The sequence below is a fragment of the Pseudonaja textilis genome, chromosome 16 (assembly GCF_049901715.1).
Source record: "Pseudonaja textilis isolate UNSWEBS1 chromosome 16, rPseTex1.2, whole genome shotgun sequence".
In the NCBI taxonomy this organism is placed as follows: domain Eukaryota; kingdom Metazoa; phylum Chordata; class Lepidosauria; order Squamata; family Elapidae; genus Pseudonaja; species Pseudonaja textilis.
Window position 1 is genome coordinate 4,141,066 of NC_142005.1, and position 16,674 is coordinate 4,157,739.

At 44.5% G+C, this 16,674-nt stretch overlaps 1 protein-coding gene across 1 annotated transcript; it reads right to left on the bottom strand.

Moving 5' to 3' along the window:
• Positions 1-7,574: 7,574 nt before the first annotated feature.
• FAM89B (family with sequence similarity 89 member B) lies at positions 7,575-16,446 on the bottom strand. Its single transcript, XM_026716282.2, has 2 exons — positions 15,596-16,446; positions 7,575-9,793 (listed from the first exon to the last, which is right to left on the bottom strand). Exons 1-2 carry the CDS (start codon positions 15,854-15,856, stop codon positions 9,506-9,508), a joined length of 549 nt encoding a protein of 182 aa, XP_026572067.2. The 5' UTR covers positions 15,857-16,446; the 3' UTR covers positions 7,575-9,505.
• Positions 16,447-16,674: the final 228 nt, after the last annotated feature.

The window sequence follows — 16,674 nt, forward strand, 5'->3', positions numbered from 1 at the left end:
AACAGAATAAAATAAAATAGAATAATAGAATAAGAGTATAGAGTAAAGAATAGAATAGAATATAGAATACAGAAGAAATAATAATAGAATAGAATAAAATAATGAAGAATAGAACAGAAGTAGGATAAGAGTAGAATAAGAGTAAAGAATAGAATATAGAATACAGAAGAAATAATAATAGAATAAAATAAAATAATGAAGAAAGAATAGAACACAATAGAAGTAGAATAAGAGTAGAATAAGAGTAAAGAATAGAATAGAATATAGAAGAAATAATAGAACAGAAGTACCGAAAATAATACAGATATAGAAAAACAGCACAGAATATAGAAAATGTAAAATAGAATAACTCAGTATAGAATATAGAATACAGAAAATATAAAATAAATAGCATAGAATAGAATAACATATAAAAATAATATAGAGAACATAGGATAGAATGTAGAAAATATAAAATAGAATAACAGCATTGAATATAGAATATAGAAAATAAGATAGAATAAGTCAGCATAGAATATGGAATAGAATAAAATATAGAAAATGATATAGATGTAGAATAACATAGCAGAGAATATAGAAAATAATATAAAATAGAAGAACAGCATAGAGAATAGAATAGTAAATAGAGAATAGAATAAAGTATAAAAAATAATATACAGAATAAGATAGCAGAGAATATAGGATTCAGAATAGCATAGCATAGCAGAGTTGGAAAGAACCTTGGAGGTCATCTAGTCTAACCCACAAGAGACGGAGTCCCCGATCGGAACTGGACTGGAGGCCACTAGAAAATCACAGGTTTGCCAGGAAATCCCAAAAGCCTCCCAGAAACATCCATGTGTCCAGAAAATCACAAGAAGGGAGATACTTGAATTGAAAACCACCTCAGTTCAAGGCAAGCCAGAAGCATCAACCCAGCCGATTTACTTTTAAAACTCCAGGTGTTGAGTATTTAATTTAATTTGGTAACCAGGTCAAGGGTGGTGTGTAAACATGGCCTAAGAGTGCCTGCCTGCCTAAGTTGGCTCTTTGTTCTTCCTCCTCCCTGCCTAGCCCTTTCCTTGCATGCTGACTGACTCTGATGGAAAGCATGAGGTCATATAGAGCTTCCTGGCTTCAATTGATTTGGCAGCCTTTTTGGGGAGTGGGGGAAAAAAACTGCCGGTGTGTATACGTGCACAGGGTTGTTTTTTTAAAAAAAAATACAAATAAGACAAACAAAAAGCTTTTTTTTTTTTGAGCTGGCCTCGCCTCTTTCTCCCTCCTTCCTCCCTTTCTGCCTTTTCATCAGAGGCTCCGTTTCTGGCTCAGGAGAGATTAATAAAGAATCCTGTAAGACGATCCTGGATTCCAGCTTTGCTCCCGGATGGACGTGCTCTCATGCCCCCAGATTTAGCAACCGAGGGACAGATACTTCCCCAGGCACGCCCCCAAAGGGTTGGGTTGGCTGGGGTCTGTGTGTCTGTGTGTGTTCAAACCCAAATAGATGATATATGAAGTTTATAACAACAGAGTACCAGAATTGGAAGAGACCTCAAAGGGTCCAAGAAATGGGTATGGTTAGTCTGGATAAAAGGGTTAGGCAGATTAGATTAGATTAGATTAGAACAGAACAGAATAGAATTCAGAATAGAATATGATTCAGAATAGAGAATACAATAGAATAGATATTGGAATGAAGAATAGAATAGGAATAAAATAGAATAAATAGGAATAGAATAGAGAATAAACAAGAGTTGGAAGGGATCTCAGAGGTCTTCTAGTCCAACCCCCTGCTCAGCCCTATACCATTCCAGACCAATGGCTGTACAGCCTCTCCTTAGAAGCCTCCAGTGATGGAGCACCCACAATTTCTGGTGGCAAGCTGTTCCACTGGTTAATTGTTCTCACCATTAGGAAATTTCTTAATCCCGGGTTTCTTCTCTCCTTGACTGGTTTCCACCCATTGCTTCTTGTCCTACATGGTAGCAGTCTTGCATTATTTGAAGAGTGCCCCAAAGAAGAGGGGGGTCAACCTATTCTCCAGAGCCCCAGAAGGCAGGACAAGAAGCAACAGATGGAAACTAATCAAGGATAAAAGCAACCTGGAATTAAGGAGAAATTTCCTACCAGCGATGACAATTAACCAGTGGAACAGCTGGCCTCCAGAAATCATGGGTGCTCCGTCACTGGAGGTTTTGAAGGACAGACACCTGTATGAAATGGTGTAGGTTCTCTAGCTGGAGCAGGGGTTTGGACTAGAAGACCTCCAAGGTCCTTTCCAGTTCCATTCTGAATTGAATTGTCTTTTACTCTTTGAGCAGAAGATCCTACACCATTCTGGGGGGTAAAAATAATCTCAATTTTGATCACGTGGCCACAGGGTCATAGGGTCATAATTGTGAAAAATGGTCACCAGTCACTTTTTTCAGTGCTGTTGGTCACTGAACGAACTTGTGATGACCCAGGGTGGGATACAAAACAAACACAGTCACAGAAAACAGGTGAAGCCCCTTTTATTCCTTCACTTTGCTTCCAAGTTCCGAATATCCTCCAGGGAAGACAAAAAACTCTCACACAAACAGTTACGAGAAGGAGGGAAAAAGCAACACAAACCAGGCAAGGTAAGGGCTTGCAGACATCCACAGATATCACAACACATACTGAGAAGGAAGCCAAACTCAGAGGAACCATAGAGGTATTTCCATGCTTTGTTTCCAGTGTTCGCCTGTACGCAGGTCCGTCCTCTTATTCAGTTGTCACAGCTGCAGCCCATGGAGAGGATCAAGGCCCTCTCCTCCCAAGTAGACCATGTCTCTCCCTTTTCTCCTCCTCCCTGTGTGCCCTAGGGTGGAGAGGGGACGGGCCTGGGTCCTCCTCTGACTGCCCAGCCGGCCTCTGCCCTTCCCCAGCCTCCTCCACAACCTCTGGAGCTACACTTCCACTCCGTGTCGGCTGTTCCCCCCTCCCTCTGAGTCAGTCTCCACCAGGGGCATGACAGAACTGTTGTAAGCCAAGGAGTATTGTACTTTTAAAAAATATGCTTATTACTTGCAATGAGTTATTTCTGAGGCATGGATATCAAGTGGCAATCTGATGATATTTTTCTGACGTCAGTGCAATCTGTGCCTTAATTGCCTAGGCACTTTTACTCATAATACTACCAACGGTTTTAAAAAAGGTTTGCAATCTGACTACGGAAGGTTTACAGTGCTTATTATAAATTTCCCCATCCTGGAAGCCACGTGGCCAACAGGCTGACGGGAAGGAGAGGGTGCTCCGTCCTCACCTGGAGTTCTTCTCCTCTCTTTCTTTCCCTCTAATTTAGCACCGTTCAAGATCCGTCTCTCGGATTTAAAAAAAAACTGGGACAGGCTGAGAACAGTGAATCATTTTCCTGGCTCCCCTGTGAAAAAAGAAGAGAAAGAAAAAGAAAACCAGGAAGCCAAAACCGAATGTAGAATTCTCTCGGATGGGTGTGGTGGCTTGAAGCTGCTCCTGAGAAATGTTGCTTTTTCTCCGAGATGACAGCGAAATTTTTCGTCCTGGTTTGGCAGGTTGAGAGAGAAATGGGACTATTTTCCAGATCCCTCCATTAAAAACAAACTGAAATTCTCCATGGCTACCTTTCCCCAACTAGGAGCCCTCTGAAGATTGGACTACATCCCCCATCATCCTCCACTCACCACGAGTTGCAGAGTACCAGGATGAGAAGGATGGGCAGAAATGGTGTAGGGTCTCCTGCTTGGGCGGGGTGGAGGGTGGACTAGATGACCTACAAGATCCCTTCCAACTCTGTTCATCTATCTAAGATCTAAGATGACCCAGAGGGGTGGGGGGTGGGAAGGTTCTTGGTCAGGGGTGGGCAATTTTGGCATCTTTACCACCTGCGGACTTCAACTCCCAGAATTCCTGAGGCAGCCATGTTGAAGTCGAGTTCACAGGTCATAATGTAGCCATGGTTACACACCATCTCTGTGTTGTCCATATTTTGGGGTGTTTTGTTTTCTGGGTAAATGCATCCCCTACTCTGGGCTAAAATAGGGCATCAGGCAAAGATTTGTGCAGGGGAACCAGGATTTAGTTGGTTTCTTAGAGGAACTCTAGTTGTTAGCATCAGGGTTTGAACCTGGCTAATATTTGGATGGGGTACAACAAGTAATTCCAACATTTGAGGCCAGTCTGGGAATAAATACACACACACACACTTTCTTCCCAGTCTTAGCCAGGTTCAACCCATATATATATATATGGCATTCAGCTTTGTTCGGGTATTTTCCCACATCATTGTAGTTGTGCTTTTAAAGTTGTAGCAATGTTTCGGCAGAATCTCATCTGCCATCAGGCTTCTGTATAGTGTTCATCTGTGAGTCAGGCTTTTACAGTGGTTTCAGATTTAAATTGAAAATCTGAAACCACAGATTTAAATTTAAATCTGAAACCACTGTAAAAGCCTGACTCACAGATGAACATTATACAGAAGCCTGATGATGGCAGATGAGATTCTGCCGAAACGTTGCTACAACTTTAAAAGCACAACTACAATGACCAATGACGTGGGAAAATACCCGAACAAAGCTGAATGCCATACATGTAAGTACCCGCGAAAACTTAAGAAACTTAGTTGGTATATATATTTGAGCCATACATGAAGCAAACCGACACCCACAATGAAGATGCAGCAGGACCACAAACTAGAAGCCAAACAGCAAGATCACAACTCTCCAGCTCAAATCCCCCAGCAACTAAGACTAACCTGAGCACAACCAAGCCCCCACCTGAACAGAACACGCCTCCAACCAATCAGAACACGGCTAACCCCCAACCAATCAGAACACAGCCAAACCCCCTACCAATGAGAACACACCCCACCCAATCAGAACACAGCCAAGCCCCCACCCAATCAAGTCCCACCCCACTGGCAGTTAAAAGGAGGAAGCAGCTGCAATCTCCATTACTCTGAGAGGCACAGAGCCGGAGGCAGAAGCCTGAAGATGATGAATGAGACTTCATCGAAACGTTGCCTAGATACTTCGAATCTTACGCGGAGAAAACCCGAACAACCAAAGATCCATATATATATATATATATATATATATATATATATGTATGTATGTATGTATGTATGTATGTATATGTATATGTATATGTATATGTATATGTATGTATGCATGCATGTATATATGCATGCATATATATATATGGCATTCAGCTTTGTTCGGGTATTTTCCCACATCATTGTAGTTGTGCTTTTAAAGTTGTAGCGACGTTTCAGCAGAATCTCATCTGCCATCATCAGGCTTACATACATACATACACACACACACATACACACACACCGCAAATGCTGGAAAAAAAGTATTTTCAAATTAGGACTGTAAGGGAGCCTGCCCAGTGGGGTCATTAAGTTATGACAGCCGTAAAATGAGTCACCCACACAACCAACCGAATTTTTCCACCTCATTTGTGGAAGGCCCTAAGTAACCAGAGGTAAATCAAGGATTCCTTTGTGTCCCTCTTATTCATGAAGGCCTCATGAGTTGAGTACAGATCGTCCTTGAGTTACAACCATTCGTGCAATGGCCATTTAAAGTTATATCAACACGGGGAAAAAGGGACATAGGACCGCTTTTTCACACTTAATGACCATTGCGGCATCCTTGTGGCCATGTGATCAAAATTCAGATGCTTGGCAACTGACTCGTATTTACAACAGTTGCAGCATCCCGGGGTCACACGATCCCCTTTTGCGACCTTCTGACAAGCAAAGCCAATGGAGAAGCCAGATTCATTTAAATGGTGTAGGGTCTCCTGCTTGGGCGGGGGGTTGGACTAGATGACCCACAAGGTCCCTTCCAACTCTATCAAAGATCTAAGATGACCATGTGACTTACTTAACCTCTGCAGCGATTCCCTTAAAGGAGGTTGTAAAATGGGGCAAAATTCACTTAACAACTATCTTGCTTAGTAACATAAACATTGGGCTCCATTGTGGTCGTAAGTTCGAGGACCATCTGTAACTGGAGGAGTGTTGCTTTGTGGGTGAGCAACTTTTTAAGATGTGTGGACTTCAACTCCCAGAATTGCATACTGACTGGCTGGGGAATTCTGGGAGTTGAAGTTCATCCCCTCTTTGAGTTTCCAACTTGGAGAAACCCAGATCTTGTCCAGCCCAAGTCCCATTGTGGTTGTCCTGTGCAACGCCAGTGGACTTCAAACACAACAGGAAGTCACAAACAATGGCCCAGGCGTGTCTAGAGGATGAGGTTTGTGTGCTTCAGAGGTGGAAAAAAACATGAACTGGGACAAGGAGGTAGAAGTTCGACCAAACTGGGGCTTCTTAAGAGTCTCAGTTGGCTGGGGTTAAAAATGAAAATGGAGAATGTAAAACAGCACCTCTGAGCATGCGCAGAGTAGATTTCCAGGTCACAGCTGGTCTTTCCCACTCCTGAAAAGCAAGGGATGGATCAGGATTAAAATAAACGTGAAATCAGCTCTTGAGAAAACCAATTTGCCGCCCCTGAATCTTGACAGTCCAGCTGTTTAAAAGGGGAACTTACCAAATTTGCAGATGATACGAAACTGGCAGGAAAAAATAGGCTCTCAAGATCCAGATGGATCTTGACAGAGTTGAACACTGGCCCCTAATTAACAAAGTGAAATTCAACGTAGAGAAAAGTCAAGTCTTACACTTAGGCAAGAAAAACCAAAAGTACAGATATAGACTGGGTGAAACCAGGCTGAACAGCAGGAACTGTGAGAGGGATCTTGGAGTCTTAGGGGACAACCAGCTAAATATGTGCCAGCAGCCAAAAAAGCTAATGTAATCCTAAATTGCATTTATAATCAAGATTGTACTAATACCATTCTATAAAGTCTTAATAAGACCACACCTAGAATACTGCATCCAGTTTTGATTACCACACCATACAAAAGATATTGAGACTCTAGAAAAAAATACAGAGAAAAGAAGAGCAACCAAGGGGATTAAGGGACTGGAGGCTGAAACATACGATGGATGGTTGCAGGAACTGGGCCTGGCTGGTCTAGGGAAGGACCCTGGGAGACAGGAGAGCATCTTCCAATATTTGAGGGGCTGCCACAGACAGGAGGAAGTGGGTCAAGCTATTTTCCAAAGCTCCTGAAGGCCAGACAAGGAAGAATGGATGGAAACTGAACAAGGAGAGATTCAACCTGGAAATAAGGAGAAACTTTCTGACAGTGAGAACAATTAATTAATGGAACAGAAGTTGCCTTCAGAAGTTGTGGGAGCTTCATCTCTGGAGGCTTTCAAGAAAAGACTGGACAGCCAGAAATGGTGTAGGGTCTCCTGCTTGGGCAGGGGGTTGGACTAGATGACCTACAAGGTCCCTTCCAACTCTGTTAATCTGAATCTTTTTTATCTTGAAGAAGCCACAACCCCTGGAGATAGATTGGTTCACTGTTGTACAGATTTTTACCCTCCAGAAATTCAGCCTGATTTTTAAATGAGATCCAGGTCACAGCAACGTCCTTTCCAATCCTTACTTTCTGTTGAGATTCCTGTCACTTTGCAAGCTCTGAACTTGCAGCTTGGAATGGATCACACGCCAGCCTTCAAGAGATGGTCACTTTATTTCTCACACCTCCCTCTTTATTTCTTGCACCTCCCTCTTTCGCTGCCATGATGGATGGTGGGGAGAAAAATGGCCTGTCCAGCTTTCTGAAATATTCATGAACCATCCAACTTTGTCTTCTGCCTTCAAAAGATGGGAAGGAGGAGAAGCAAACATTTGGCAAACCATTATCCTCTTCCCCAATGCTCTCAGGTTTATTTCAAGCCTCTAAAAAACCCCAAAATTATAATATTCTTAGAAAACAGTAGGCAATTAAATATTTAGCCAAGGTAACATGGCTAGAGCAGTAGGACAGTCATAAAATCCAGCCAAGGAAATATGGCCAGATTTAAAAAATAATAATCTCAAAATATTGTATATAGCACATTCCTAACTAACTATTTCTTCTGTGTGCAGTTGAGGAGGAGAAAGTGGGGTGCATCAGCCCCCACGAAGGAAACTAACACGTATCATGCAAAAACCTGTTTGGCTGGCTTACCTGGGGCAGGTTTACACATTTGTGCAAAGCCCCCCTTTGTCGAATAAACCACACCACATGTCTTATCCTAAGCCTTCAATCAGAGCTTAGATCGATGGCATGCTAAATCAAAGCTAAATAAAATCCACGGGGTGGGGGCAATTCATATCTCCCAGGCCCCCTATTCTATTGTTTATGCTAAAGGCTTTCAGCAGCAACATGCCAGAAGCAAAATGAAGGTGCATCCAGAAGAGTTCCCCCCACCCCCCTCTATTTCTGACCTGGTCATCCCTTCCTTGCAAATTTCCACTGCAAAAAAATAATAAAATAAAATAATACATTTGCAATAGAAGTCTCTAGAATTTTATGTTCAGGGTCCTTGCCCAAAGCTTGGATCCTCAGTATGCAAGCTGGACTGGCCATCCCCTGTTTCAAAAAAAAAAAAAAAATTAAGTTCATAGTCCTCATGATTCTAATTAGGTAGATTGGAACGTATTCAACCCAAGTCTTTGGACAAGGAAAAGTCTCGGCCACTGGGTGGCAGTTCTTACTCCCTTTTAGGGGTGCTGTTAGTACCACAGAGAAGAAAACGGGATCAGTATCCCAAATTTCATTCAGCCACAGGAAACCTGGCAGTGGGGAAGAAGAAAGAGGCAAGGGAAGGGCCAGAATCCTTCAGAGATGCAGCCAAGCCTTTCCTATCCTCCAAATATCAAAAGAGCTTCAGAGGTGACTCGCATCTCCACGCAAGGACAAGTAAATTTGATAAAGTCCAATTTTTACCCAGGAGAGACCTGCATTCTGAAGAAGAGCCCAAGCGATCCTCTTTTTTTTCCCCTCCCAGGAAAAATCTTCACAAAATCTTTCAGGTCGGCGTTGCTGACCCTTGACCGAATAAATAAAACGCCATTTCCATTTCAATTTTCAGGGCCATTTCTCCAAACCCAGCCCCAATTCCAGACGGTGGTCTTGTCCTTCACGTAGGCTGAAAATTCCGGAAGTTGGTAGGGGCCCTGAGTTGGAGGAAAAAAGATACCAGATCTTTACGGGGTGGGGGTGGAGGAGACAAGCTGGAAGATGTGGAGAGGCATTTTTCAGGAAATTCAAGCGATTAATTTCCGGTTAATTTCGACCCTTCTTGCGTCTTTCCCAATGCTCTTTCGAAGACAGTCCCAAAGAATCTCAACACGGGATCCCTCGTGTTGCAATTGGGACTCTCCACTCCAAAGCACATCCCTGCATTTTGCCCCTCTGCAAATCATCTCTTTCTGGAAAGGCCAAAGAAATCATGTCGATTTCTCGAGGGAGAAACACGATCGGGGGGGAAAAAGGCCCAGGAACTAGGTGGAAAGCTGAAAACAGGCTGGGTTGCTCCAGAAACAAACCACGATGCCTTATTCCAATGCTGACATTCCAGCTGGCCTTTCCTGGATGTCGTTTGGCCAAGCCTGGCTCAGATCGCAATATGGAAAGAGTCCTTAAGCCACTGATCCCGGGAGTTTTGGGGCTGAAGGAAGCGCAGCTGCTGGTGGGCCGGAGGGGGTTCCCGCGGCCCATCTGGACTTAACGGGTCCAGGTCAAAATCTTCCTCCTCGTCCGAGAAGCCGTTTTCGGCAGCCAGGCTGCCTTCTGAGTGGAGCGAGGATGACATGTCCTGGAAGAGGCTTTTGAACTCCTGGATGGACTCGTACAGAGACCAGAGCTGGCAAAGAAGAGACATGTCCAGTTGTCGGAGACCCACCTGCAGCAGGGAAGGAAAGCAGACGGTTGAACTGTGGAGCTGTCAGGATTTGAATCCCTGGCCAGTTAGATGGAAAGGGCTGCCTCCATTAAGAACTGCAGCTTCTAGTATTTTCCAATGTTTGACAGCTTAAAGACGGATGGACTTTGATTCCCAGAATTCCCCAGCCAGCATGCTTTGAGATATCTAAATTAAAACTCCCAGAATTCCCCAGGCAGCATGCTTTGAGATGGGTGGACTTCAATTCCCAGAATTCCCCAGCCAATAAGCTTTAAGAGAGGTGGACTTCGTCCCATAAATAAACACGTAAATAAACAAAAACTAAACAACCAAGGGGTATAAAGCTGAATGTGGTTTTTGTCAACAGCTAATGGAACAAAATGACTGGCTGGAGAATTCTGGGAGTTGAAATCCACAAGTCTCAAAGTTGCCAAGGTTAGAGACGCTCTTGGTTTAGAATAAAATCAGCCAAATGGCCCCCAGCTCTGAAACCCACAAAACTTTTAAATTGATTCTATGGAACTTTGCTACCCTCTGGTGGAAAAATCTTGTACTGTACAAACTTTGAGCACAAGGTGTTAAGAACTGTCATTTTTTTATATCACATGTATCAATTATTATATTATCCTTAACATTGGAGTTACTGTCTTTCAAGGGTATATTTCACATTCATTTTCTTACTCTATCTAACTCAGTCGTGACTGTATTGACTAGAATGATTATAAACATAAATAAGTAAGATATGTATGATAATGTTACTATGTGCACAAAGATATATGTACCCAACCGACACACTGTTGAACAGAAAGATCTGTCTGTCTGTCTATCTATCTATCTATCTATCTATCTATCTATCTATCTATCTATCTATCTATCTTTGTCATTTTTTCTCCCCTATCTAATTTCATTGCTTCGGATGAAAGTGAAATTCCAATTACCAATTATTTGAAAAAACAAACAAACAATTTTTTGGCAGGGAAGCGGCAAATGCAACCTTTTGCAAACATCCCATCCTTTCATTTCTGCCTGGATCCAATTCCAGACAGATAGCTCTCAATTCTTGCAAAAAAAAGAAATTGCAGAATTAATTTTATCTTTCCTGCTTTTCCATTTCTGGTTGCTTCTAAAGGCTTTTATTAAACATGCATCCTGTCTTTTTAATATAACCTTGACAGTGTTGTTTATTTAAAGCAGTGTTGCGTGGCAGTGAGAACAATTAACCCTTGCAAACACTTCCCTCCAGAAGTTGTGGTTGCTCCATCACTGCAGGTTTTTTAAGAAGAAACAGGACAATTATTTGTGTGGAATGGTATAGGGCAGTGGTGGCTAACCTTTTGGGGCTCCCGTGCCAAAAATTGTGCATGTCAGCACCCAGAAGGCAATGTGCATGCACCCCCCACCGCCCCCTATGCATGCACGCCCAATCCACCCACCCACCCACCTCCCCCTTACCTGCACTGCGCCCCACAACTGATTTTGGGCCGGTTTGAGGCCTTTTTCGGCCTCCCAAAGACTTGAGGAAGGCTTCTGCAAGCTTTGTAGGCTGAAAACTACGTCCGTTTCATCACTTCCTGTTTTTCCAAAAATACCAGAAGTGATGAAACTGGGCTAATTTTCAGCCTGCAAAGCTTGCAGAAGCTTGCAGAAGCCTTCCTCAAGCCATTGGGAGGCCGAAAAAAGGCCTCAAACCGCCCAAAAATCAGCTGTGAGGCGGGCACAGACCAGTGACGTAAGTTTGCCTGCAGCTTGCATGCCGGCACAAATGGCTCTGTGTGCCACCTGTGGCATGCATGCCATAGGTTTGCCATCACGGGTATAGGGTCTCCTGCTTGAATAGGGGGTTGGACTACATGACCTCCAATGACCTACATGGAATATTAAATTGTTTCTTTGCAGTTGCAATCATACAAATGTGATTAATAAATTAAATAAGTTGAAGCCTCCCATAAATTTGATGATGTCATATCCCCTTTTTAAAATTTATCCTTCTGCCTCCCACAGTTGCAGTTCCAAAAAAGCCCAAGTGCTGTACGTCGAAAATGACTGGATTCACACAATAAACTATTACACTCGGGTTTATCAAAACTCGACGGCTGTTTTTGCAGAATGTTAGGCTCAATGAGAGGTCACCCACATGCTGGTTTATCACAGTGGCCTAGATTGGATCCTCCCCATTCCCTTGCACATCAATGTCCTGACCTCGTTTCAGGCAAGACAGGTTGGTTGTGGGAACACAGCCACCCTATTGTTAAGTCAGTCATGTTTATTTTATTTTTATTTATATGCTGCCCATCCTCTGATAGTGACTCTGGTTGGCCACTCTGATTTCTTTTTTTTTTTTGGGTGGGGGAGTGCATGTCGAAAACAATGATGGTTTCTTTCTATTCTCTAAACTCTCTATCTAGGTTTCTTGAACATCTGAACTTCCCTTTGAAACACAGCTCTGTCTATTTAACAGAATAACAGAGTTGGAAGGGGGCCTTGGAGGTTTTCTAGTCCAGCCCCTTGCTCAAGCAGACTTATGCAAACACACAAAGCACCAAGGGAGTTAATAATGTTAACAAAATCTTGAGAACTTTTCCGGTTTGCTGGGCTTTGGCGGCAGCAGGAATCCGTGATCGTGCGTGGTTTCTGCTTGCGCTCGCTGCTGGAGTGCCCCAAGCCAGCCAGCTTCGGGGCTAAAACCACCCCGTAGAGGTGGCTGAAGACAGGGGAGACCCGGCAGGGTTTTGAGGTGAGCCGCACCTCCCCTCCTCAGCTGGCTTAACTCCCTTTTCTGAAGGCGGTAGAGCTGCGGTCAGAAATGACCGCCTCAAAGAAGCACTCAGGCAGAAAAGAATATGCAGGAGAAAGCTAAGTAGTGAAAGTTTTGGCTGACCGGGATAAGAAGCAACATTCAAGATATCCTGGAATTTAAACTTTAAAAAAGATTCATCATTCCCAAGGAAGATCCGGAAGCAGAGAATGAAAGTGAAAAGGGAAAGTTTGTTTTTTCTCACTCTCCTTCCTTACAGTGACAGCAGATGAATGAGAAATCGGAAAAACCCACTTTGGCATCAGCAGGTAATTAATTAATTTATTTAGAGATAATGGGTAAAAATATAACTGAAAAAGAGATTCTGCAAAGGTATATAAGGTATTGTTGTATTAGAAATAATGTTAGAAAATTGGAACAACATATGATTACAAAATGGGATAAAATATCCAAAATATTTTAAATAAACTTTTTCTTTTTTGAACAAAATTAATGAAATGAATTGAATTAAGAAGGAATGGGAACATTTTAATTACATAATGTTTTAAAATATAAGTGAAATGGGGGGGAAGTAACTACGCAAAATTTATAAGGGTTCCCATAGAAGCATGATACCTATTTGAAAAGGAATGTGTAAAATGTTTAAGATTTAAATGAATATTAATTTTAACAATAGAGTTCAATTGGTATGAATTGTTGTTTTAATTATATTATATATTTATAATTTTTTTCTTTTCTTAAAATATAGTGTATAGCTTTAGAATGTACTAAGCAGAATCCAAATGAAAGTTATATATTATATTAAGTGTTAAATTTAGGGGAAAGATATAAAGGCGTCATACTCCAATCAGTGATTACAGGAGAAATTTTGTGTTAATGAGAAAAGATAATAGACAGTTGAAACAGGACAGACAAAGGATATAAGTATAATGATTTAAATTGAGCTGAAATAAGTAAAACAGAATTAAGAGAGTGAAAAGAGGGGAGAAGCTATATAGAAAATGTAGAATTGTAATAAGATATGGAATGGTATATAAAAGTGAGCATGAACTTGAATTTATGTCTGTAGGAAGAGATGTAACCCGGGATCAAGCTGCTTTCAAAAAAGATGTTTTCTGTTTTCATGTTTTGTGTTTGGTTTGTATGTTTTTAAAAAAAAATAATAATACATTTTTTGAAAAAAAAAATAATGTTAACAAAATCTTGATTTGAGATGCTATCTATTTAAACACTAATATTTACTAATAGGAATGCAGACATTCAATCTTATGGGCACTGATGGCCTGGCAAGCATGCCCCTTCCTCAAATGAATGATAATGGTTATTATTTGGCTGATTTAAAAGGTCTTTGTGCATTGATGGGGGCTGATCGGGCCCACCCCCTGCCCTTAAGTCACCAACCATGGGACCCACCCAGGGAGGATGAGGTACCTATTCAGCTCCCCTGCTCTTCCTCGCCTAACTTGCAGAGCCATTGTGTGATTAAGCCCAGGAAGTACACCCATCCTATGTGGTCCAGTGGTTGAGGCATCAGGCAAGAAACCAGGAGACGGTGAATTCTAGTTCTACCTTAGTCCTGAAAGCCAGTTGGGTGACTTTGGGCCAATCACCAGGTGACAGTGAGTTCTAGTCTCTCCTTAGGCACAAAATCCGGCTGGGTGACTTTGGGAACAATCACCAGGAGATTGTGAGTTCTAGTCCCGCCTTAGTCCTGAAAGCCAATTGGTTGACTTTGGACCAATCACCAGGAGGCTGTGAGTTCTAGTCCTGCCTTAAGCATGAAAGCCAGTTGGGTGACTTTGGGTCGATCACCAGTTGATTGTGAGTTCCGATCCCACCTTAGTCCTGAAAGCCAGCTGGGTGACTTTGGGCCAATCACCAGGAGACGGTGAGTTCTAGTCCTGCCTTAGGCCTGAAAGCTGGCTGAGTGACTTTGAGCCAATCACCAGGAGACGGTTAGTTCTAGTCCCGCCTTAGGCATGAAAGCCAGCTGGGTGACTTTGGGCCAATCACCAGGAGACGGTGAGTTCTAGTTTTGCCTTAGATATGAAAACTGGTTGGGTGACTTTGGGTCAGTCCCCTTCTCTCTGTCCAACCCACCTCACAAGGTTGTTGTTGTGGGCAAAATAAGGAAGGAGGAAGGTGTGTTGGAGATGTTTGCAGCCTTGAGTTATTTGTAAAAATAATAAAGGTGAGAAACAAACAAGAAATAACATCAAATAAACAAAGACAGCCTCACTGCCTCAAATTTAGCCCTTGGCGTGATGCAAGTGGCTAATTTTAGACCTGCAGTTTTCATGACCTTTGGTGCAACCAAGAGGTTGAGGAAGAACACACCTGCCCTTGAGGGCCCCACTCTCATGCCTCCATCGACCAGGTTTCCACAACCCGCCTTCTCTTGTTTTGGGGGAAGCATCCCGCTTCCAACTCGTGCTGATCCGGGTTCAAAGCAGCCCAGCTTCTCCTGCAGAAGCCTCTCCGTTCGTTGCTAGGCGCTTTTTAAAAAAAGTTTCTGCTTTCGCACCTGGGTGAGCCGTGGGGAAAGGGGTGCTTTTGTCCCCACGGGGAAGAAAACGGGGTGGCAGGAAATTTAGGGTCGCTTTGGGTAGGACGGGAAGTGTGTGGAAATGTAATGAATGGATCAAATGGAAGTGGGGGAGGGGAGCTTCATCCTTGGAGGCTTTCCAAGAAGGGACTGGACTGCCTATTTGTCAGAAATGGGGTAGGTGGGGTCTCCTGCTAGGGGGGAGGGGTTGGACTAGATGACCTCCAAGGTTCCTTCCGACTCTGTTAATCTAATAGATTACACTAGGTCGGTGGGGTGGGAGATGAGTCGGGTGGGAGGAGGTCTTTCCTGACAACCCCCGCTGCAAGGTGGGCTCAGGTGGGATGGGGGTCGGGACTCCCCAAAGAGAGATCGGCAGATGCGCATCCCAAGGACCCCCGTAGAGGGAGCGTGGAGCCTGGTTTGGAGGGCAAAAGCCACCCGAGGCTCCGGGGATTCTCTCCCGCCCCCTTCCCCGCCTCCCTCCCGGGGCATTGCTCACCATCTCTTTGCGCAGCACGGCCAGCGCGGCATCCAGGTTGGCGGGCCGGCGGGGCCGCGGGGCCGGCGGCTTCTCCCCGGGGGCTGCCTGGGCTTGGCGCAGGTCGTCCTGGATGCGCGACTTCTTGCTGTAGACCTTCTGGATCTCGCGCCACGAGCCGCCGCTGGAGTTGAGGATGCCGCTCAGCCCTTTGGGCAGCGGGGGCAGCCCTTCCAGGGCGCAGGCCTGGCCGGCCGGGGGCTCCGGGGGAGAGACGCTCATGGCCCCGCCGAGGGAAGGAGAGGCGGCGGCGGCGGCAGCCGGACGCCCCCGCGGGCCATGGGGGCACTCGGCCTATGCTCAGAGGCACCGCGGACCTCGCGGCTGCAGCGCCCGCTCGGCTGCACGCCGGCCTTTGTCTGCTGCTGCGCGCAAGGACGCTGCGGATCGGCCGCCCGGCAGTGCGCGCAAGGACGCCGCCGCTGCCGCCGCTTAAAGGGACCCCGCCGGGCGGCCCGGGAGGCAGCGCGGCCTCTGGCTCGGCGGGGCAGGAGCCGCTCCGCTCAGCGACCCTCGGGGGACCCCGCAAAGTGGCCCCCGGCTGTGCTGAGCCCCAGGCACCATTCCCTCCTGCGAAGAGCCGGATCGACGAGGCAGACTTGCGGGTAGATATTGCTTCTCTTATGCTTCCCTCCTTCCTCTTTTCTTTCTTTCCTTCCTTCCCCTCTACCCCTTCCTTTCTCCCGTCTTTTTCCTTCCTCCCTTCGCTACCTCTATTCCTCCCTGATCTTTCTTTCCACCTGACTTTCCTTCCCTATCTCTAGCTTCTCCCTTCTGTCCTTCCTTCCTCTTTCCCTTCCCTTCCTCCTTCCCTCCCTTTTCCATCCTATTTCTTTAACCCCCTCCCTCCCTTTCTTTTCTTCCTGATCTCTTTCCATCTGACCTTCCTTCCCTATTTCTAGCTTCTTCCTTCATTACTTCCTTGCTCCTTCCCTTCCCTCTCTCCCTATTTCTTTACCTCTCTTTCTTTCCTTCCTTCCCTTTCTCTTTGCCGTCCTTCTGTCCCTCCCCCTCTTTCTCCCTCCTCCTAATTTCTTTCT